General features: G+C 42.7%; 2 protein-coding genes across 4 annotated transcripts; one reads left to right on the forward strand and one right to left on the reverse strand.

The window, feature by feature from the left end:
• The first annotated feature begins 1,808 nt into the window (after nt 1–1,808).
• On the forward strand, nt 1,809–12,291 carry VDAC3 (voltage dependent anion channel 3). 3 transcript variants are annotated; one of them, XM_029084286.1, is made up of 10 exons: nt 1,809–1,842; nt 3,000–3,086; nt 4,237–4,286; nt 5,400–5,402; nt 6,635–6,787; nt 7,898–7,950; nt 9,120–9,347; nt 10,258–10,408; nt 11,524–11,581; nt 11,798–12,291. In XM_029084286.1, exons 1-10 carry the CDS (start codon nt 1,809–1,811, stop codon nt 11,887–11,889), a joined length of 909 nt encoding a protein of 302 aa, XP_028940119.1. In that variant the 3' UTR covers nt 11,890–12,291. The 3 variants fall into 3 exon arrangements, with proteins under 3 accessions (XP_028940119.1, XP_028940120.1, XP_010163327.1); XM_029084287.1 differs by having other exon boundaries at nt 3,015–3,086; XM_010165025.1 differs by lacking the exons at nt 1,809–1,842; nt 5,400–5,402 and having other exon boundaries at nt 3,005–3,086.
• A 1,015-nt stretch (nt 12,292–13,306) lies between these two features.
• Nucleotides 13,307–23,437, reverse strand: IKBKB (inhibitor of nuclear factor kappa B kinase subunit beta; the record flags this gene model as incomplete). Its single annotated transcript, XM_010165026.1, has 19 exons — nt 13,307–13,615; nt 14,190–14,280; nt 14,987–15,114; nt 15,323–15,470; nt 15,678–15,777; nt 16,444–16,493; nt 16,742–16,851; nt 17,885–17,946; nt 18,060–18,211; nt 18,472–18,595; nt 18,955–19,069; nt 19,318–19,512; nt 19,960–20,089; nt 20,393–20,500; nt 20,840–20,964; nt 21,342–21,431; nt 21,895–21,983; nt 22,508–22,577; nt 23,320–23,437. Coding segments are annotated over 19 exons (2,074 nt in total), but the record flags the coding sequence as incomplete, so codon positions are not given.
• Nucleotides 23,438–23,978: the final 541 nt, after the last annotated feature.

Raw genomic sequence — 23,978 nt, forward strand, 5'->3', positions numbered from 1 at the left:
ACTGCGAGCGAAGCTGCTCCTCAGGGTCGTTCTTGTCGCTTCTCTTTGTTGTGTGTGGTTTGTTTCCCCCTCCCTCAGTTCTATTTCTCTTTATTCTGTACCGTAGTGCGGATGTTCTTACGTTTATTTTTTAATTGAGATCTCCGGTTCGGGGTTATCTTTTGTGCAGTTTGTGTGCAGACCTTGGCTCACTCTGTGCTGTGTCTGACAGGGGCAACGCAGAGCATCAGTTGTCCCCAACCTGGTATCTTTTCCTGTGGTTATTATACTGATTGTATTACCGTGGGAGGGAAAATCAAAGAACAAAATTAAGGAGACTTTGTTTAAAATCAAGGTGCTCAGAAGGAGCACTGCGGCTCGGTTCTAGATCTCTGCCTCAATGGTTCTTTTCCCACTTTACTTTGTGTTTTGTCAGCTGGTGTCATCACGTCTGTCTGATGGAGACTAATTCAGATTTAGTATTAATAGTTGTGGAACTCTGGGCTCAGTTCCTCTAAAGAATTCTGCCTTGCAAGTGGAGTTGCTTGTTACTGGCAAAGAATTCATGTATTTCAGCTAACCTGAAGAATCCTTTTTCTCTCTTTCTCTTCTTTTTTTTAAGAATACTGTTTAAATACTTGCATAATATTTAACACATATATTAAAACAGGTAGAATAAAACATACAGAATACAGAAAATAACAGCTGTATAAAGAGAGGAGTGAGCAGGCTCACAATACGCAAGATGTCTCAACAGCCTTATGAAAATGGGGTGTAAAGAGAACAGGATGTCAGCCAGAAGGGTGAGATTTAGGTTGAGAAGGTGCTGAACAGGATAGCAAAGTTCTCCTTTACTTGAAGTGTTTTCAGTGAAGCTGGTGAGGAGAGCCTGGAGACTACCTGGTGGTCAACTCCACTGTCATTTGACTTTCTAAAGCCTGTGCCCCTCTGCGGGGAAGTAGAAGGATTTGAGAGACAGCTGGCAAAGCATGAAAGAGGTGGGGATGGACGTGCCATGTCTTCAGAAACTGGGATGAGGAGTTGTTACCTGAGCTCTTACCTTTGTTTGATGTCACATCTCCATGTAATTTAAAAGTTGGAGTAGACTGATGTCTTCTGAACTCACAAAATGTGTTGTGGCTCACTGCTGATCATTGTCAGACTTCTAAATGAAAATAGATTTATGTGGTTTGGAGGCCAGCTACACATCCAGATGATTTTGGAGTGTTCCTGTCATGTTTTCCATGGCTGGACAGTTCCCTGAAAGCCAGATGTGACTACAGAGCATTTAATAAAAAAAAAGAAAAATCTGCTTGGATGTTGTATGAATTCTTATGCAGGGAGTTATCTTTCATACTGTTTTTTTTTTTTTCCAGAAAAAATGTTAAGAGGTTCAAGAGTGTGTTAGGCAGTTACTGCATGTGTAGAGTATCACCATGTTAAATTGTCCAAGCATCAGCCTTGCTCCAAAAACTTGAGTTACTAAGCTTTTCAAATCAGTGGGTTGAACTATTCTGACAAACTTACTAAAAAAACCCCAAACCCAACCAACCAACCAACAAAAAAAAAAAAAAAACAAAGAAAAAAAGCACCCCAACCCCCAAATTTAGAGTATGAGTTGTACCTTCTGAATTGAAAGATCTGTGTGAAAAAACAAGATTTTAAAAGAAAGATATGCTCTGCTCCATAGCTGTGTTGCTACAACTATTATAATAATTTAAACTCTGCTGTCATAAAAGTGCACATTTCTCTTGTCAATTTAATGATTGACTGACTGTAATTTTTCCCTCCATATCTGACAGATAAAAAGGCCTTTATGACCCACAATCATGTCCAGCTATTTTAGACCCTCTAAACCCACAGGTATATATTAATAGAATCATAGAATATCTCAAGTTGGAAGGGACCCATTGGATCATTGAGTCCATGTAATGATTGATCCATAATGCAGATTAATTATTAAGACCCTGACCATAGAGCATTTGTCTACAGTGGGATGTAAATTGCCCGAGTGCTTCATTTTAGGGAAGGGACTGGGTATGTGAAAACAAGACTTGATTGCATTGTTACAGATGCTGTTGCATTTGTGACAGAGGGACCCGGTACACTGATGAGGAAGAGAAGTGATGGCTTTAGGAATTTTACAGGTTTTGCATTATTACTTTTGAGATTAGTCTTTCAGCGTGGTGTAAGTAACAAACGGAGGATCAGGGATTTCTGGTGTTGGGTGTTACAGAGAAGAATATCAACGAGATTAAGTGGCAAAGAGCTATCCTTTAAAATCAGACAAAAACATCATCTTTGATAGCTTTTCTTTTCTGAAGCAGAAGTGCCTTTGCACTTACACAGATATATTCTAGAAGGGGAAGACTAATTTTCCACTGCGGAAGAGTTTTCTTACTTCTTTGAATGTGGATTTTCTGATGCAAAATCCCTAAATTGTGGTAGCTAATATTAATTTAATAGTTAATTACGTTAAAGATGTAATATCACATGCCCATCCTTTTGAGTTTTGTCCTCCAAAGTAGTTGTAACAGTTGCCTGTATTAGAAAATGTAGGTTTTGCTGCTGTGTATCCACGGTGCAGAAATACTGTTGGCTACTGCACAGCGTGCAAAGATCTCTCTTTATATTTTACAGATCTCTGAAAAACAAACTTTCTAAGAAGTCCCAAGTGCACATGGAAGTCAGATATCTTTTCCTTTGGGATTGTTCAGTGCTTCACCACTTGGGGTCCCTTTCAGAAAGGGTCCTGTCACAGCAGTAGTGTTTGCTCGTTGGCAGTAAGGCTCCCCTGAGCTCTTTCTGCAATGTAAGAATGTGAAACTTCCTAGCAAAACCAGGACAAATTGAAGTAAGCTTGTTTCTGACAAAGCACTGATGACACAAGGGTGACTTTCATCAACGTTCTTCAGAGGTCTTGCAGTTCTGTATCAGTGCAGAGGGTACTAGTCATAGACATTTATAAATGCTTTGGATATAGTTTAGGTTTTATGCTGTTAAACCTAAGATTCTTACAGATTCCAATGTTTCAGATCCAATGGCTGTCCCACCATCATACAGTGACTTGGGAAAGTCTGCCAGGGATGTATTTAACAAGGGATATGGTAAGTAACACCACTGTGGTTTGATAACTCTTCAGATTTTTTTTTTCTTAAATGTCTTGAAAATAGCAATAAAAACGTTAGTACCCCAGAGATCCCCTAAATACCTCGAGGTAGGAATTCAGCAGAGGCCCGGAGCATCTAGCACCTTCTGAATTAGAATTTTAGACATGTATCATGAAGAGGCTGCAGTAGGCAAAGAGTTAGAGGGGAAAGTTACGAGTCTGACCTTAAGATGCACTCCAGAACAATCTTGGAAGAATACTGCATTTTTTACTTCCCAATTTTTGTATTTAAAGGCATTAAGTCAGTCAAACTCACACAGATTGCCATAGGAGACCATGTGCAGCAATAAAGAGGTTCCTTGGGTAGGATGATCTTTATGTGAATCAAAGTAGCCTTTTGTCATAGCTGTGGTGGAAATAATTTCACAATATTTGCATTCCTCTTCAAAGAATTTAAATGGAGAAATTCTAATATTAGTCCCTTTTCTGGAAGCAGTACTAAAAGTGTTGATGTTTTTTATCTGGTTATGTGAGTGTGGAATAAAGATTGCATTTGTATCCCAAATCAGTATGCTGCATAAAATTAAAAAGAGTCTGGTCTGGTCTCTGCCACCCTGGAGTTCAGGTTTTGATAAATTCAACTCAAGTTCCCTGCTTTAGTGTCAGTTGTTTCAGGCTTTTCTATCCTGTGCAAGGGCTGGGTATTTCCCTAGATTCATGGCAGATTAGAAAGAAAAGGAAGAAAGCAATAACATCTCTGTACATGGCATGGGTTGAAGTAAGTCGAAACATATTTTTCTCGGAAAAAAGGAAAAGAAAAATTCCTGCCCTGCAATCAGAAATATAAAAGTAAACTGAGTAAATCAGAAGGAATGGTAACTGTACTGATTGGTCCCAGACTGCAGGTAGCTACAGAAGGTGGAGATTCTTGATGATGGGTGACTGTTATGACTATAAATTATGAGGCCACCCGCTTTGAATTGTCAGCATTTTTGCAATCATTCCTCAGTAAGAGCAACAGCTGTTGAAATACGAAAATAGGCTGTTTCAGGTCAGTGTACCCTACCTGCTGTCATTTGAGGGTGTTGGAAATAAGCCCTGCTGGTATATTGTGGTGAAACAGATGCTGTGTACTCCTCTGTTTTCAGGATTTGGAATGGTCAAGTTAGAGTTGAAGACCAAGTCTTCCAGTGGGGTGGTAAGTTCTACGGGCTTTCAAAACCACCAGCATTGCAACAGAAGGACAAATTCCCGAACTGCTTGGCGGTGATAACTTGCTGGCGGGTGTTGCTGCTCTGTTTCAGTTCTGATTGTAAAACGTGGAGCTGACTGAGGTATTTCTGTAATGATGTGTGGAACTGACACAGTAGTGCTTCTTTTCCCGCAGTATGAAGGAATTTTCACATATATTTTTGTGGACATGTGACTTTCCTCTCTGTTCCCATTGCCATGTCCCAGACATAAGAGTTTCTCACCCTAAATAACTCTCATTTCTGCTGATGAAGGCAGTTGAGTTTCTCTGCTATTGGTTTTTACAGGATTTTGAGTCCGGACGGACTTTTTATCCAAAAGGCCAAGGGGCAAATAAGAGCCAGTTTAACTTAATTTCATTTTTCACTCACGTCCACTGTGCTTACAGTGCAAGACTTAATTAAAACTAAAGAGTCCTCCTGCAGTACCCTTTATGTAGAATTTGAGAGCATTTTATAGGCATTAATTAAGCTTTAGCACTTCGAGTAACTAGAAAATACTATGATCCCCACTTCAATAAAGGAGAAGTGGAGCTACCTCATGATTTCACAGGAGGACTGGCAAAACCAGGAATGGATTTCATAATCTTGGTCTTTAACCACAGGCATATATTGTTTACTAGATAAGCTTATTCTTGGTTCTGTATGTGCTACCACTTCATGCTCTTCTGGTTGATAAGCTGTGCTGCTTTTCAGCCTGCTTCAGAACTACATTTGCCTTAGCTCCCTCCTTCTCTTGCATTCTTTCCATGTGAAAGGTGTAAGTCATTCCATTTGCAGTCCTGTAATCTGTCTCAACTGAGTTTTTGATGGATGGCTTGCATTGTGCACCAGGAACACGTAGGCACGAGGAACTGTGTGGTCTCTATACTGTGACTGCTGCCAGTTACTGACATCCCATGATACACGTAGTTTTCCTGGCTGGAAGTTTTGATTCTCAGATAATATGCTAATGGTTTATTATACTGTCTTCTGAATGTCACGGAACATGAACAACCATATTAAGTTCTAAAATGGGCTTTTCCTTTTTCATGCAACTTTCTTGTTGGCTGTTCATCCAGCTGGTAAGAATAGTGACTGTTTTGGCATGTTGACTCTGTATTGCTTTGTCAGGGAGGGTTTTCTGTGCTGTTTACTGTGTTTCATAAACTGTTCCATTGTTTTCAGTCATGTTATCATCCACGTCATGAAGTTTGACTGTGTCCATAGCTCTTAACCTGCTGTATGATCCATTTATGTAAAGCCATTTGCAGTCCTTGTCCAACAATCCACAATGAGAACACTGTAAAAACAACGGGAGGGAAAACAAGATGGATACAACAGTATTGATACAGTTCTCTGTTGCTTCAGGTTTTGTGCTTGCTAGTGTTTCTAATGAGCATTCTGCTGTAACAAAATGGGGATTGGGGGATGGAGATGAGGTTAGGGAAAAAGCGTGAGATCTAATTCATACTTGGGCACTAATAGTACCTCTGATTGTTACGATACAGAACGGTTTCGGTGTTTTTCCTGTGGACTTAGAAAACAACAATAGCAGTGTCTGTCGGTTATAGTTGTTTCATAGATTGCAGGTGGTTTGGCCTAGTAAGTGCATGGTGTTCCTGAAGATGCCAGGCACTGTACACTAGAGGGTCAATCAGAAGCCAAGCCTGACTGCTGCATCCAGAATGGTGTAAGTAACGTGTGCAGCATCCAGGAATACTGTCCTGGAATGAGACAGAACTGGAAAGTCAGGGTTCCAAAGCTCGGGTATGTTGGCAGTAGATACTGCCATCTCTTAAGCGCTGTATCTTTCAATATTTAAACTTCAGAAGAGTTATAACTTAGAAACGTAATGGCAGATTAATTATCTTTCTTCAAGGAAACTATCTGAGAGATGAGGACAACTGAAAGGAGATGAGGGGTTTTGGTGCGGGGGAGGCTGGTGGGTAAGTTAGGAAAAAAGTGTGGTAGAAATTAGAGGAGGGGAGCAAGTAATCAAATCATGATGCAGATGAAAAGTAAGTGAAGATGTCAGGTCTTTGTGTAATAGTGCTTTTTCCAACCTAAGCAAGTTCCAGGGCTCTACCAGCACACCTCCATAAAAGAAATATCCAGAACAGAGATGCCAAAAGGAGTAGCATTTTGTGATGAAAAAAATAATTGGGTTTGGTGGGGATAAGGAAGAGGAGGATGATTTTGAGGGTTCTGTCAAAAGGCCTAAGGGTAACAAGCATGAGTGCTGGCACTTGAGAAGAGGAAAAACTGAACATAATTAAATATCAGGGTGCTGAAAGTTGTATTATACTCTTGGCAGGAATTCACTGCAGCTGGTTCTTCCAACACAGACACAGGCAAAGCTTCAGGCAGTCTAGAGACAAAATACAAGGTCAAAGACTATGGACTTACATTCACCCAGAAGTGGAACACAGACAACACGCTGGGAACAGAAGTTTCCATGGAGGATCAGGTAAGAGGAGGTAGATAACTCTGAAAATGTTTCTGCAACTGGTATGAGAAAGTATTGAGTTAAGAAGAAAACATTGAAGAGTGGAAGTTGCACAAAACCATCTGGAGTACTGAAAGGAAAGAAGTTGTATATATTTTTGCAGAACACGCAGTCTGAGAGAGAGCATAATTAATGTTGGGGGTGGAGGGTGCAAGCATGCTCACAGCAATGTGCTGCAGTTACAGGCATGTGCAGTGAGCTAGCTGATTGAATGAATACCACGATTATCCACTCCAAATAGGAGGTTCTGTTTTAAGAGGCACTCTAAATACGTGTAGCTGCTACTGCTGCAGTCATGCAGGGAAAGCAAAAGAGGGGTCTCGTAGTTTGAAATGCTCTAGTACATAAGGACTTAAGTTTGGCTGCCTTGAGACTGAATGCATTTAGTGTTTGCAGCTTGGTGCTGCTTACACACAGGGTTGCTAGCACACAGCACTCTCAAAGTACACAGTTCTTTTACAAAGTAATAGCTTTATGCTTTTCACTTCAGGCCTGAAGTGTAATGTAATGGTGCCAAAGGTGGTCAGAGTTCTGTGGTGCCCTCTGCCATGTGTGGCCATCAAGTTTTGTAGTTACGGTTTTGCACTTTTCCTTGTGCTTTAAAACGGAAAACGCTGTCCAGCTCAAAACAAGAGTGAGAAAGCTGAGGCAGGTGCATGGTTTGGCCTGGGAAGTAGCAGTGTGTCTTAGAAGAATACCTGTAGTTTCTGAGAGAGATTCTTGAGCTACCATATGGATTGTTGAAACTCTAGGGAATAAGCGAACATGAACCGAACAGTTTCCTTCCTTTAACATGGTTTCTCAATTTTCTTGTCAACACTGGATTTGAAATCTTACTGTAATAACATATCTACAAAGCGTGCACTGTTCTAGGGCCTTGTTGTGGGGAAAAAAAGTCCAAATTTTAATCCCTCATCATACAAACATCTTTAGATTTCTTTTTAAAAGGTGTGGGAGATGCTATGGTCGTGTTTGTCTTCTCTTTAGACAGGAAGTAGAGCTACAGTAGTGGCATATAACAAATCCCATTTCAGCAGAGTTCTGAACAGATGTCTCTGTTTTTCTTTGCAGTTGGCTGAGGGATTGAAGGTGGCTTTTGACACTACATTTGTACCAAACACAGGGTAATTATTTTCTGTTACCCTTTATCTAAGGAGTGGTAGAATTTCCCCTAATTTTTAATTAGAAATGCTTATTCTGGTTGTTGTGTAAATGCTCAAAATTTACTGTAGAATATCCTGCAGGCACTGCAGACTATTTTGAAGCTAATGGATAATACCAGGCTCAGAAGGACAAGGTCTGCTAAAAATAATTCTTCAGTTTTTTTGTCCATTGATAAATTTATTGTTTTGCAGTAGGTAACTCTCCCCTGAGACAACTGGGTCTTACATGGACCACTTACCTTGTACCATCTTTGTCTTTCTACAGGCAGTAGAGCAAAAGAGAGGTGTTTATGTCTGGATAAGGCACAGAGCTTGAGACTGCTTTGTAAATAATTACTGGTATTTATTGTTGAGGAAAATCTGTCAGAAAAATCAGAGTTTGAAATATACTGCTTGCATGTCAGGAATTAGAAGCTAAGTCAAAAATGAGACCCCAGGCCTGGGTATGAGTGACAGGCAGCACAGTGTTCTGCTGTGTCTTCAGTGGGAGAGAAAGAAGGTTGTGGAGGGGATTAAGGAGGTAATAAAATTTTGTTTCAGTTATGTTAAGTTTGAATTGATAGCAAAATGAGCACAAAGACACATTGGAGAGAGAGGAAGAGGCTTCTCCAGAGGGACAGAAAAATGCTAAGTGATGTTGGAGGATGAGGAAATTTGGTTTTGATAGAGGAGATTGGTATCCAGCAGTGAAGAAGGAAGGAAAGCAAGCACTGCACATGAAGGAACAGTGGAGAGAACTGAGCAGACTGAAAAGCCACTGAAGGACAGAAAGGCCAGCTATCAGTGCGGGATGTCATAGGTGCTCCTGAAAGAAACTGATGATGCCATAACGCATTGCACTCAGTTGTGGAGAACAAAACTTGAAACCTGATGGTTTTCAGAGCCTTAAGCTTGATTTTTTTGCTTCTTTGAGGATTTTAAGGAGTTTGAGAGGTGGAGGAAAAAGCAGCACCACGTAAATATATGTAATATCAAGACTGTCCTTATCCTGTGCCCTCTTCAGTAGCTGTTAAGTTTTGAGTACAGTCATTTAATTAACTGGCCTTAGGGGACTTACATAGGTGAATAAAACTACATATAATACATACTTGTGTGCTACCAGGGATAAAATGGCGTGTTTCTCTCTGCAGGAAGAAGAGTGGAAAGTTGAAGACCTCCTACAAAAGACAATATGTAAATTTAGGCTGCAACATAGACATCGATCTCTCTGGACCAACCATCTATGGCTGGGCAGTGCTGGGCTATGAAGGCTGGCTTGCTGGCTACCAGATGGCTTTTGATACAGCCAAGTCTAAGCTTTCGCAAAATAACTTTGCCTTGGGATATAAGGCAGGAGACTTTCAGCTGCACACTAACGTGTAAGTATCATCTGAGCCTAGAAAAACATTACCAGAGGAGGCAAACTAGATGAATAGTGAGCATTAACAAAGTTAGGTAAAAGGTGGATGATGGAAGGAGCTGCTGATTTCTTTTGAAATAATTTATATTTGGTGTTTTCATCTTCAGTACAACTAAAGCAGGGGCAACTTTCCAGCTCTTGTCTGTCTTTTGAGACCTTGTTTCAGGGTAATTTTGGTTTTTGTGTATATAAGATAGTGGTGGAAAGGCACTTCATAATAATAATTTGGAATTAAAATCTGTGAACTTTAATTTATAATATTTTGGCACTAGATAAGAGACTTCAGTTAAGCTGCTGTATCATCCGCCCCTTCTCCCCACCAGACAAAGTTTCTGGGTCAGAAACATCTGAGGTGGACAAGAAAGGTGTGTGTTGTGTTGTGCTTAAGTGTTTCGAGCTGTCATTGCATTGTAGCTCTAGTTTTGGCATTCAGATGCTCTGCGGAGTCTGGAGATGGTGTATTTAAACAACTGCAATGCAATAACTTCATTGTCCATTTCATTATTCCCATAACTGACTCAAGTCTCCTTCTGGATTTGGCCCTTTATGCGTTATCACAGGCTTGATTTCTTAAGACAAGCAAGCGAGTTATCTGTTTGGGTTTTTTTCTCAGAGCCTCAAACTGTATGTCTCGGCCGTTGGAAACTCTTGCTCCATTCTGCAAGTAAAACAAGTTTTAGGTAAAAAATGTGAGCAGGAGTCTGCCAGCTCCAGCCAGGATGTAGATGAGCATGGGTCCAGGGAAGTATTGGAGCTCTTGGTTCATTTTAAGAGATAATTGTCAAATGACTGTGGGGAAGTGTTAATCTTAACAGTTACTATTTCCTAAACAAGGGAAGGCTTGACACACCTGCATCTATTACAAACAGGAATGATGGCACCGAGTTTGGTGGGTCTATTTATCAGAAGGTTAATAACAAGGTTGAGACATCAGTCAATCTTGCATGGACTGCTGGCAGTAACAACACACGTTTTGGTATTGCTACCAAGTACCAACTGGATGAGAAGACTTCAATTGTGGTAAGAATTCTGTTACAGGAACGTGTATTTCAAGGTCTCTTAAATACTGAAAATTTGTGGTACAACATAAGTTGCTTTAAGTAGTTACTGAGAAAGTGGTAGACAGCAAACTGTGGCTTCTGGTGTGGTTCAGATTTAAATTAGGATCTCACTGGTCTTGTTTGTGAAACGATGGAAAAAAAATGGTCCATGGTGAAATAGTCACTAATGTGAGTAGTGTGCTGGGCACCTGTGCAAAGTGTGTTTTCAGAAGGTAACACAAGGAGGTAGTGTTGTTCTGATTCTCTAATTCTTATCTAATGTGTAATGTAAAATTGTACTAGAGTAAAATAACGGTGGTTCAGCTGAGCTTACAGCCTTCTCCTGACAATCAGTTAAACCTTGACAGTCAGCTCAGGTTCTGAGGTAAGTGGTGTTGTTGTTACTGATGCTTGCAAGTTCTTGCAGAAATGTCAGCGTCCCCCCGCTCCCCATCCCCCCCAACAAAAAAGGGGTTTTAAATAGTGAGAGAGAGAGAGAGAGAGAAGACAGGTTCAGAAAACAAATACATGTCCACCAGGAGGTGACAGTAAATGAAAGTAACTGTGTGGACGTTCTAACACTTAAGAACTGAAGTAGCAAGAATTTGTTAACACTTCAAAACAAGAATGAGTTCAAGGACAATTCAGCCAAAATTAAAGATGAGAAATACTATTGTAAACAGCTCAAAACTCGGTAATACAGAAAGGGGTTTCCATATTCATATATCTATAGCTCATTTAAAAAAAAAAAAATCACTAATAGGCAATTTATCAAAAGGGGTCTGTGACCAAGACAGACTCCGTTGGCTGCTAAGGGACTGTAGCAACCCTTTAGAGGATATAAATTTAGGGGCAGCACTGGGGGCAGTGAAGGACAGAGTGGTGTTTTATGTAGGCATAATGGGTCATAATTTGAGGAAAAGAGTGGAACTACTACTTAAGCTGGAAACCTGAGGAGAAAGTGAAAAGATTGGAATACATCTCTGCTAGTAGCGGAAAGAGTTAATGGGTAAGCCACCTTCTCAGGCTCCTGGGACAGTTCTGTCTGAATATTTATATACAGTGTGTAAATACTGTGATTTCTTTTTTCTGTAGGCTAAAGTGAATAATGCCAGCCTGATCGGAATTGGTTACACTCACGCCCTCCGACCCGGTACGTAAGAGTACTACACTGTGGGTTATTCCACTGTCTCTAGAACAGAATAGATAAACAAATTAGCTAGAAATCTGACATAGGCTCATGCAAGTAAAGAATGTGTATATACAAATGTTCTTATAGCAACTGAGACACAGAGGTGAGGCTTAAATACTTGTGGATGGGCATTGTACAGCGATCTCGTATGAAGGGTGTCATCACTTGCTCTCCTAGGTGTAAAGCTGACCCTCTCAGGCTTGATCGATGGCAAGAATTTCAGTGCTGGAGGTCACAAAGTTGGGTTGGGATTTGAGCTGGAGGCTTAATGCAGCTTTAAGTAAAACAGCAGGTAGTGCTCTGGAAGATGAAGGAGAAGTGTATCCAGTGTGTTTCGGCCTTAATATTACTCTGAAATTTCAAGGAGTGTGAACTTTCTATTCTTCCAAAGAATAATTTTAACCCAACACTGAAGCCCAGAGAGTTCCAGCACATCAAAGGAAGATAACTGAAGGCATGCATGGAAGTTGTGATGTTTGTGCCACATTTCACTTCAGTTGCTTGTATTTTAAATCTGTTCCTAAAACCAGAAGAAAATCCCACCTCTCCCCATTATTGTATTGCATCCTGCACGTCCTGTATTTCACAACCTTTTATAAAAGGTGGTCTCTGTGTTGTAGTGGAAATTTGGGTTTACATCAGAATGAAATAAATTAGTCACAGTTGGAACATAATGTTGGTGTGTCATCTCTCAGTAAGGTTCAAAAAAGCCATGCTCCACCCTGTTGGGTTTTGGGGGTTTTTTTGTTTGTTTGTTTTGTTGTTTTGGGGTTTTTTTTTTTGGTGCAAGCATGGTTAATAGATAATCACAGAATGTGTTAGGTTAGAAGGGACCCTCAAAGGTCATCTAGTCCGACCCCTTCCCCCCGCCTCTGCAGTGAGCAGGGACATCTTTACTAGAGCAGGTTCCTCAGAGCCCCATGAAGCCTAACCTTGAATAGCTCCAGGGATGGGGCCTCTATTTCCTCGCTGGACAACCTCTGCCCATGATCCACCACCCTCATCTTGAAGAACTTTTTCTTAATATCCAACCTAAATCTCCCCTTTTCTAGTTTAAAACCATCACCCCTTGGTCCTATCGCTACGTGCCGTTGTGAACAGTTCTTCCCCAGCTTTCTTACAGGCACCTTTCAGGTACTGGGAGGCCGCTATAAGGTCCCCCCAAAGCCTTCTCTTCTCCAGGCTGAACAACCCCAACTCTCAGCCTGTCCTCACAGGAGGACATTTTTGTGGCCTCCTCTGGACCCGCTCTAACAGGTACACGTCCTTCTTGTGTTGAGAGTTCCAAAGCTGGACACAGTTAAACTATACATGTACACTGAAGAGTTCCTTCTCTGTGGTGTCTAAAATAACATCCTTACACAGCTCCTGGTTTAGAGACCTGCACAGTGAAAGTAGCTTTTTCATTAAAGTGTTATTGAGGGTATCAAAAAGAGCAAACCAAAAGTTTACACATTTGAGATCATTTCGTTCCCAGATAGGAAACAAGTATTAGCTCAGTACAACCATTACAATTAAGGAAAAAAAAGTGCAAGAAATTAAGTTCACAGTTCAAGTATATTAGAAAGGTGACATCTACCAGTGACTGTGCAAGCTGAGTGCATGCGTTGTCCAGTAGAAAGCCTCTAAAAGCCAGTGACCAACTGCATGTGATGCCTAAAGGAAGATACATCAGGACAGAGAACAAGAATATCTGCTGTCTTTAGGCACAGTTAAGAACTTTTTCCAAGCAGTTATAACAGGCATTTCCTACTGTGTCTTTGCAAAAAAAGTGTCCGAGAGGTGGATACTAAAAGCTAGGCCATGTGTACCACGTAAGCAGTAGGTGACAGTAGAAGGCGGCACTTGATTTTCCCTTCTCAGAGGCAGCAGCTTTTCACAGTGGCTTCCTGAAGCAGCACGTCTTCAGAGGCAACCGAAGTGATTTTACATCTGGGTTTGTTCTGGACTGTTTGTTTCTTCTACCTGAAGCTGCAGCCAGCTCCAATCCAGAGCCTAAAGGACAAACAGAACTGCAGAGTTCAACACAAGCTTGCAGTTGAGATTTCTCCAGAATAAACAGGGAGCAATTTAAAATATTTTACAATTTTACTGTGCACGAGTTGGGTAACAGCTCTGTGACAAAGCACGCGACTGCTATGAAGGAAACTTAAGTTACTTATTTTCTCTAATATTTTACTTTTGTTTCAATATTCTGCTTAATTAAACAAGCATCCCTGCCCACCAGTGTACTGCCACCACAAGATCATCCCAATTTTAAGAGTGCAATTTTGCAGTATTTTTGTACAAAAGCCAAGCAACTTCCCCCCCCTCCGTTATTGTTCAGCACAACTGAAGTCCCCAGCGCACGGCTCCCGTTCTCAGCAAGTAAGGAATGTATCAGTCAGTGGTTCAAGTGGGGGAGCAGACACTTTCTATCTTCCCCCAACTCCTACTCTCTCTTTGTCCAAAAGACTAATATGCAGATTTCTCTTAGCCGTATTACTTATTGGTGGCAAAGTTGCACGAGCAGAAGTTTGAAGCCATGACCTTTCCCTCTCAGTTTACAGAAGAATACCAAATATGTTACCGTGAAGCTCTGCTCCTGATCCTTCATTGTGTCATGCATCACATTTTCTAGTTGGCTACAGAGTCTCTGTGATTCCAGCAGAAGCTCCTCACTGAAAGGGACAATTATTACCCAATTATTTTCCATGGCAGTTTTGTTTAAAGAGATGCTGCCTCTACCTTTAAGAAATATTTCTGGCAGGTGTGCTGCAGAGCACTGAAGAATATTAACCTTTACCAGTCAACCCATAAGCTAATTTATATTGCAACTAGAAAAATCAGTGGCATCTCCAGATGTACTGGGACATGTTCCAAGTTGGAGTTGGGCTCTTACTACGTGGAGTCACAGTTGCTAGAGAAAAAGGTGCTGAACAGCCTATAAACTAAAGGCTTAAGCAATAGAGAAATAAACAAACCGAAGTCTGTCATTCCAGCTGGTGACCCAGGCCAGAGCTACATGTGCTTGGCTACAGCAGTCTCTCCTTTATGATACAGCTCAGCTACTATCACCTTACATGACAATGCTCCAACAATTCCTGTTGGCAGAGTACCTCAAGTAAGCCCAAACATTCCAACTAAGACAAACCCTTTATTATTGAGGCAGGGGGAAGTGAAGCTATACATTACTCCCTGTTTTTCCTAATGAAGATCCATAAGCCTGGGGAAGTGCAGCTGCTAGGTAGAAAAGACTGCTGCCACTGGAAGCTGAACACGAAGTGTAACATGTGAGAAAGCCTGTGTATCATTATTTCACAGAGCAGGAGTCCCAGCTTTGTAGTGCTGACATTAGCAGCTACAGACCTCCAGGCTTTGCCTCACCTTTTTCTGACAGATTCTGATAAATTGTAGGTTCCAGAAGGGACCTGCAACAGCAGCTGACCAGGGCTACCGAGACGTGATGTGTTCATGCCTTCTGGACTGCCAGTAACAGGACCACGTACTTTACTCTGAAGAAAACACAAGATTCAGATTTCAATTATTTCCACTAATTTCCAGCAGCCAGGGGTATGAGACAGGCTGGAACTTGGCTTTAATACTAATTCAAAATAACAGAGAAAAGAACCACAGGATAGACTAAATTTACTATTAATTATTTCAGTAACCTGGGCTATAAACCATCTTTTCCAGTGAAACTGGAGTTTTTCTTTTACTTACACAAGCAATTTTCAGCAAGTTCCACAGTTCTTTCTGTCGTTTCTCCTGAAGCCTAACAACTGTCTCCTCATCTTCATTCATCAGCTTCATCACTCTCTCCACTCTGGGGAACAATTCCAGTGCCTTCTGCTTGCAAACTACAGTTTTACTATTAAAAAAAAAAAAAACAACAAAAACCAGATCATACATGGGCAACTCCAGCAGGGGAACATTTCTGAGTTTCTTATTTCCTCTAACACTCTGTGATCTCATTACCTGTATGCAATGGTTTTTAAACCTCTAGAACAAAATCTCTTGCTGAAAGAGAAAATGTTTCCTCTGAACCCTCAATAAAAGCTGACTCTACAAAGCTCACCTGAGCTGGGCATAAATGACTCGGACTTTTTTTTCAAAGGTCTGGATTGCCTGCAGAAGCAGTCGTACTATTTCTTGGCTGTCACCGCTTGTCCTCTGATCTGGAATGAGAGTCAAGGACAATTACAGAAAGGCAGGCTTATAGGACAGAGTGAGAAAATTCTTAGTGGCTTGTTTCCACTGGTTCTTCAATCCTGAAACATCTCAAGTTCAGGGCGTGCAAGTCTGAGTGGGATGAACTGCACTGGATTTTAGCCACCTTCTTCAAAATGATGAGAACTGGAAAGCAGAGTTGGTAGGGTGGGTCTAATGCCTTGGGGCTGTATAGCTGCTCAAAGGAACAGCTATGTCTTTCATCCTTCCTACACAGAAGCAGAAGCATATGCTTGCAGCAACAGCTTGCTCTGAGAAGAGCTCCAGAGGAGTTTCAAGAAGAGCTCAGAAGGCACCAAGAAAAAGCAAGGCTAGTTTAGTTTAACATTTACTCCCCTCTCCAGAAAAAAACAAGTCCCGTAGAATCCATGTGCAGCCATAGCATATGGGCATGGCTAGAATGCAGACAAAGTTTTCTCGAAAAAGCAAGGCTAGCTTAGTTTAACATTTACTCCCTGACTCCCCTCTCCAGAAAAAAACAAGTCCCGTAGAATCCATGTGCAGCCATAGCATATGGGCATGGCTAGAATGCAGACAAAGTTTTCTCACTGCTCATTATTGCATCTCCAAAGTCCACATAAAGCAAGCTGACATTGAGCTAAAATGTCTTTTACCTCTTGGCTTCTCTCTCAGTCTCCGGTACAGCTCTCTGGCTTGTTCTTCTCTAGAAGAAAAAGGCACAGAACACAAGGAAATTCTCTAGAACCTAAACTGTGAACAAGTAGTTCAGGAATTTCACATCTTTTATATACCAGTCTGCCATTTCAGACTAAGGATGGGCAAGGAGTCAAAAATCCTCTTTTAGTGTGAAAATCCCCCCAGTCCCCTCTAATTTGGGCTGAAGAGACAGCACAGTGAATAATCTTAGCTAGCAATACTCCTGCATCTTAAGTTCAAGGTAGTTCAACTCACAAATCCTCCAGTGTCCCTCCTTGTTTACGACTTAGTGGGCTTCTCTGCAGGTCCACAATATCTGTCTGCAGGGACATCATCCTCTTCACTAGCTGATCCACATCATCCTCCTGAAAGCAGCACAAAACATAAGCAACAGGACAGTCTCGTACTAAGAGACACCACCACTCACACTGGTTCTTCCTTTCTCATTTACATTTCTAAACAAGTCAGCAAGATGCCAATACCATCCTTGGACAAAGACAAATGAGAATGTGAGTAATTTCAATTCAAGGAAATTAGCTTGGTGCTTGGGGAGAGAACAACTTACAATAATTTTTTGATAAAAAATTTAGCCTGTGACAAAGAGCCAAGTGTCAGACTTTGTAGTAAATGTACTGCTAGTTCCCAGGCCTTCAGGCTTCCTTTTCCTTGGCTATTGCAGATCTGTTCTCATCATATCCATCACTGCTTTTCCCCTTTCCCTTCAGCACACAACCACATCTGCTCCTGGCACCCCAAATTCTGCTTTTTGCTTGAACTCATTCACATGCAGAAGCTGCCGCTTGTTGGACCGTCATTCTGCCCTCTGCCTCCTCCCAATACAGGAGGACCAACTGACTGAAAAGAATAAGATTATGAGCTTGTCAACTTTTGCTTCTCATCTGGGAGTGACAGCCCTTGGACCTGCTCACAAGGATTGCACTGTCTTGTGTCAAAAGGCTGACTGCCTTCCTGGGAGCAGATGCGGAATGTGCACCAAGAATGGGAAACTGCTGCCTTTTCAAAATTCAAGACTGGTGCTTAGAACTCCTGTGTTCAATCATCGCTTTGCTTTCCCATGCAGTTCAGCCTATGTCCCATATACTCTTTCCAGCTCCAGGACTGGGTTCACAGGACATCTGAGTTGCAACCACTGCAAAATGTCCTCTCACATTCCCCAAGATCTCCCTTTTTCCCCTAAGGCTTACAAACACAGTGAGCTTCATGAAGTACTGGCAACGGACAAAAACAGTGCCACCCAAACCAAGGCAATGTGACATCTGGAATCAGCCTAGACACAGAAGTTTCTATTTAAGGGATGACAAAGACGAAAAAAGGAAAAAAGGAAAGAAAAACAAGCCTCCTTTTATTTAGGATAAGCAATTAGATTTCGAAACATACCCTTCCACAAAGTTCCACAGCTTGCTCCATCTCTTTCCAGGCAAACAGCAGCTTCTCAGAAGCTAGAGGAATGAAAGAAGAGTGACTGCTTTTTCAGGTTCAGACAGGAAAAGGTAGATACTTTGTGGGGATAAGATGCATAAAAGGACCTCTGTTTGCCAGATGCCATACTCACTAATTCCAAATTCTATCTGCTCTTTATACTTCTCCAGATCTATTTGGATGCTTGTTTTAAAGAAGTCCAGCTTTGCTTTCAGCTGCTGGGAAAGGGAGGCCATAGAATTCTTCATCTTTGAGAGGGTACTATTGTAACGCAACAGATTCATCCTGCATGGACAAGAAGAAGGTCCTATTACCCTCCCCAACTAAAACCACAGACTTCTACTTATATCAAAAGTAGACACTTCAGAGTGTAGCAGTGAGCACAAAAGCAGTTGTGTCAGAGGATGGAACTCTCAGCTTATTGTTAACCCTTAGTGGCTCCACTCATGGGCTTCCCCATTCCAACAGGGCACCACTCCTGGCCCTTTCCCTTTCCCCAGGGAGCAAAGGCAGAGATAAGTATTCCAGAGGAACTGCCACCGTACATGGCCGCTCGCTGCCCCTGCTGAAGCCGGTTACAGTCCTCTTTCAGCATCCGGATTGTGTGCCAGATCTGACCCCACACTTTCCGCAACTGGAAAAAGTGTAGATTCTTCTTTGGATCCTGAACTGGAAAAAGAGGAAGGGGGGAAAAGGGGGAAACGTATGTATCAGCATGAAACCTAAAAGTACTGTTATTACATCACAAGACAGATCAAAACATCACTCCTTTGAGGGGCGTTTTACCTCTGCTAAGCCCATAGCTGGCTGCCCCCCTCTGCAGCTTCCCAGCATTTCAAAAATCAAACACTTGTTTTCCTAAGTTATTCTGACAAATTGAATGAATTTTACTGCGTCAATTTTACTGCTTCTTCAGTCTCATTATGCAAAAGCTCTCTCTATTCTTTGCATAGGATACAAATCACAGAACACAGGCAGCCCTCTCAACGTGGACAACCTCTCACATTCGTGCTACAGAAAGTCCTTACGGATGCAGTCAACACTTTCCGGATGGGGACGCAAGGCAACCTGAGCCTCATAGGCAACTTTCTGGTTATCGAAGAGGAAGAGGAGGTCTGTGTCTGCAGCTGCAGTATCATTCACCTGCAGAAGACAAAAGACACAACTATGTTCTTTCAGAAAAAGCAAGCCTCTGTAACACCATGAACAGAACATTGCTCCTCAGCTAAAGACTGAACCCCAAATGCAACAGGGTGCCCATACTGCACGGGCTGTTCGGTCTGTGTGGTTGCTATGACAAAAGCCTGTCAGAACAGCAGGGAATGCTGTGCTCCCAAAGCAAGAGCGGTGCCTTCTGATTCACTCCACAGCAAGGGAATATCCAGACTCACCTTGCTATCAGCTATATGTTTAGTGGCCAGCTTCTGAGAAAACAATGCAAGTCCAGCTTCCTGCAGCAGTTCCTGGTCCTGTTCTGGGATTCCTGTATCTGCCTGGATCCTGGCCTTCACAGTCTGCAGAGTCTCCTCCTCTGTCACTGCATACGTGTGTACAGTTCCCGTAACCATATTCAAAACACGAAGCAACTACAAGAAGAGTAGTGTGACATGAGAAGGGCTGAAGATACATTGGTCATGTTTGAGCAGAGATCCCAAGACTGAGACACTGTTCAAAGCACTTGCAGGGCTCAAGAAGTCACTTCACAGCTACTTCATAACATTATGCCAAAGTCCTTGTCCTCCATCAACTGGAAGAGAGGACATGTGGCAATTGAACAGCTTCAGCTGCAGAATCCTCTACCAGAATATGGAAACAAGCACACACAGAAACCATGTGCTACTCCCAACAAGCTTGAGGAGTTATTTGTTCTCAGATAAGCAAGATGAAAGCATCTGTCACTAACTGTCAGGAGACAGCTAAATGAGACTCTCTGCTGCTCTTCCTCCCAGGCCTGATTCAAGCCTCTTCTCTCATGGGCTACAGGCAACTGCTCTCTGGAAAACTTTTCAGGGTAATACAGACCTGTTGCTCACCTTCAAGTTCAAAATGTCATCCAAAGCTTTGAAACACCCATTGGGTCCGTATGTAGGATCTGTACCCCTCTGCCGTGGGTGCCACATTAACATGAGCTGCAGCCATTTCTCCAGCCTCCCAGCCAAAACACTAAAGGACCAAAACAAGAAGGGCATAAGAAGAGGCAAAAGTGCATTTGCAGTCACCATATGGCCTGGTCTCTGCAGGAGGACTGACAAACAACTTCCCCACACCCACCAATCATAAACACAGTGTTTAGAAGGCAGAAACAGACTCACAACTACGTAAGTCTGACAAGAGACACAAGCACCGTTTGTGTCATGCACTCAGTTTATTTACAGATTAACACAGCAAGGCATATAATATAAACCTGGTTCTTTCACAAAAGTAACGGTTTATCCCAGCGTGGCCCAACAGTTTTCTAGTCCTCACCTGTTCAGATTGTTTGGGCAGGGTAAGCTGCTAGAGAATTTGACTTCTCCAGATAAGTCTTCTGAAACGACAATATCCAGCTCACTCTTCTGTCGCACTTTTGTATGCCTAATGAATTCAAGCAAGTACAATATTGAAATAATCACCTGCCTTTCCCAGCCTGCAAGTCAGTAGGTTCTTAAAGCTACTCTTGACGGATGTAATACAGATGTCACTTTGGTTTCTGTGACCCACCCTGCAGGAGTCAGTCCTGATCCCAAAGAGCAAGTATCAGGAATGCTGAACTTGCTCAGGCAGGCCAACCTCCTGTGAAGAGAGTCAATCTCCATAAGGGCAAGGAACATGGGGATATCACCCTAAGAATCGAGGGACCACACTTCTACTTCCTGCAAACAGGACAGTCACATTGCACACACTCTTCTTATCACCTGGCCCCAGCTCACTCACCATTGCACTGGCTGCCAGTTGGGCAGGAATGGTCGGAAGCCTGTAATGCACTCAAAGGCCAGTGTGCCAAAGCTCCAGTAATCCACCGTCACCGTGTACTTCTGCTGCTCCAGCAGCTCTGGAGCCTGAAATAGTTTACACAAACATGAGACAAAGCCACCTGTCTCTTAGCTCTCTCCATCCCTTAAGAGCTCATTAACGTTTGTACAACAGATTACAGATGGTGCTGAATGATCTGCCTCTCACGAGCTTTGAGATCCTCTCAAGAGTGAACAGCAGAGGTTATTAGCACTCCCGCTTCTCATTCGTAACAGACATATAACAGCAGGCACTGTAAAAACCCAGTGTCAGAAATAAAAAACCAGTCACCTTTGCTGGCTGCAGCACCCCAAATGCACCCCATACCAGGACTAGTACTTCATCCCAGCCCAAAGCCTGGTAACAGTTAACTCTATCCCACTGTAAAGTGGTAGTTGCCCTTCTAGCTCAATTCTTTCCTTACCAAGTACTGCAGCGTCCCAACAAAGGATGTGCATAGGCTACCCTGATCCAACTCCTTCGCATAACCAAGGTCAATGATTTTGTGTATTAACTGAAACACACAACAGAGAATAAGAACACTAGAGAGAAGTCCTGTTAAAAGCAGACCATACAGCAGAGAAAGAAAACATTCAGCTCTTCAAAGGGATGCAGGAAAGGGAGAGATGGTAGTGGGAGGCTCCTGTAGCTTCCTAAAACAAAAAAATAAGTACAGTTGTCATTAGCTTGATGCACACAGAGCTGAAGACATTACTGCCAGTTCAGATCTCTGGTCAACTGGTACAGTCTGGTTCTTCCTTAATAGTAGAAAGTCAAAGTGTCAGGTGTTACCAGAAGTCTAACACAACCTTTCATCTCAACTGCATGCAGAATACTGTTCATCTGACACACAGATCTGAGCTAGCTGTTATCCTGGGCAGAGTGCACTTGCAGAACGACCACTCTAATTGCATGAAGCACATGCATGTTCCTCTTACACTTGTCCGTGCAAGCAGAGACACCTGGTTCCTGCTTACCCTTTGCTCTCCTTGCTGCAGCACTATGTTCTCTGGTTTCAAGTCTCTGTGGATGATCCTGTTCTCATGAAGGTACCTGAGAGCAGAAGCTGAGACACAGAAAAAAAGCCACTTGTAAGTGTGTAACTAACACACTGTCCTTTTTTCTCATTAAGAAAACTCTTACTTAGTAAGATCACAACATAGCTTGACCAAAAAATTCCACCCCAAAAGTCTCCAGACAGCACCTGGCAATCTTTGCACCAGAACTGTCTAAAATTCCACATAGTGGTTGCCCAAACGCTAATGGAAACCCACCAATGATCAGCTGTTAAGCTGAGGGTGGAGACTGACGTGCAAGATAAACCAGTCACTCGGCAAGTGTTCAGCTATCCAGAACCTTCCAGGAAATCCTGAGCGGCATTTTTGCAGGGCAAGAAAATCCATCTCTACATTTTCAAGAACAAAAATCAAAGGCTGCCTCTCCCACAGGGAGGGTTGGTAGAGCAAGAGAAGAAATGAGTATACTCTTCAAAGGTCAGTCTGAGATGGAGCCATTAAGGTCCTTAAGAGTGGACTTGGCACTAAAAGGGCTTCCAGAGGGCAGAGAACTGAAGGTCCTGCTACCACTTACCAATATCAGATAACAAGATGAGAATGGCTTCTTCCCGCAAGCCACAGCAATTCTCCAGCTGATTCAGGTACTGCAAGAAAACAACACATAACATTTTTTTTCCCTCCTGTATCTTGAGCGAGGCTCACAGTCTCAGTCACGGATACAAGAAGCAATGGGATTGTGACCTCTGGTAGTGGCAATTACAGCTTCAGGCCTTAGTCTGACTGCATGGGAGGAGAAAAGAGCAGGTGAAAGAAGTCAGTGTCATCCCCATTCTCTTCCTTCTCGCTCCATCCTTCATAGCCAGTTCCCCTGTGCCTGGCAATATCAGCTCGAATTTCAGCTCTAAACTCTAAATCTGGGCAGATTACAGCAAAGGTTAGAATTAACATGGTATTTTTTCCTATGACAGATAGGAGTTAATCACCTTCAGGAAGGGTAGAGCCCACAGATGTACCCTGCCCTACAGTGGTCTCAGCCACACTCACATCCTGTTGCACATCCCTAACACATGCCCTTGTCCCCTACACGCAAACTTCTCACAGTGCCACTCGCAGACAAACAAATATGAAAAGTTTCAGAAAGCAATTAAGTCTTCAAAAGCTGAACGTAATATCAAGAGCTAACCCACCAAAACAAGAGCCAACCCACCAAAACAAGAGCCAACCCACCAAAACAAGAGCTAACCCACCAAAACCTGCTGGTGCCATAACAAGAATTAGGAAGCATCAGGATGTGAACACAAAGATTTTACAAGGAAACTTCAATGGAAACTCTAGGATCAGCCAAGAAGCTGATCCAGCCCACGGTCACCATCCCAGAGACCTTACCTTGCGGAGGTCTCCACCTTGGCAGTACTCCATGGCCAGCAACGGTAAATCATTTGGTGCAAGTTTCTGCATCCCTTCGGGGACGTCACGGGCGGCCACCACATTGGGATGGTTCAGCCTAAGGAATGGAAACAAGGCAAGGACACGTAACAAGCAGAACCAGGTCAACACCTGAACGAGGATTGTTCTGCAACAGCTACGCAGCTTCATGTGCTCGTGGTCACCGCGCAAAGTCCTACAAGGACATTAATCCTGTTAGAAACTGAACTAGTGAATTCTACAGGTCTGCAATTCATCCATCCTTCACAAACCTGGACTCATCCCAGCTCCTGGCATTTCATACACAGTCAGTCATTCCTTCACCACACACGCACACCGCGTCTGCCCAGGAACTACAGGACTGTGTCTCATGAAGGAGCATCGCACAGTCTGCTGCCACCCTCCAGGAAAGACCCAAACCACAATCAGACCATCGCATCCCACAAACCAGCCCACGGCTCCGAGCGACAGCCCAGCACAGCCATTCGGCCAGGGCAAAGCGCGGCTGTGCAGCGGATCCCTTGTCACGCTGAAGGCAGCGGCAGAAGCGCTGAAGGAGGAAGTCTGAGACCCGACACTGACGAAACACAACGCGGAGCTTCCTTTACCGTGTGGTCCCA

Source organism: Antrostomus carolinensis, unplaced genomic scaffold (genome assembly GCF_000700745.2).
Source record: "Antrostomus carolinensis isolate BGI_N321 unplaced genomic scaffold, ASM70074v2 scaffold21743, whole genome shotgun sequence".
Taxonomy (NCBI): domain Eukaryota; kingdom Metazoa; phylum Chordata; class Aves; order Caprimulgiformes; family Caprimulgidae; genus Antrostomus; species Antrostomus carolinensis.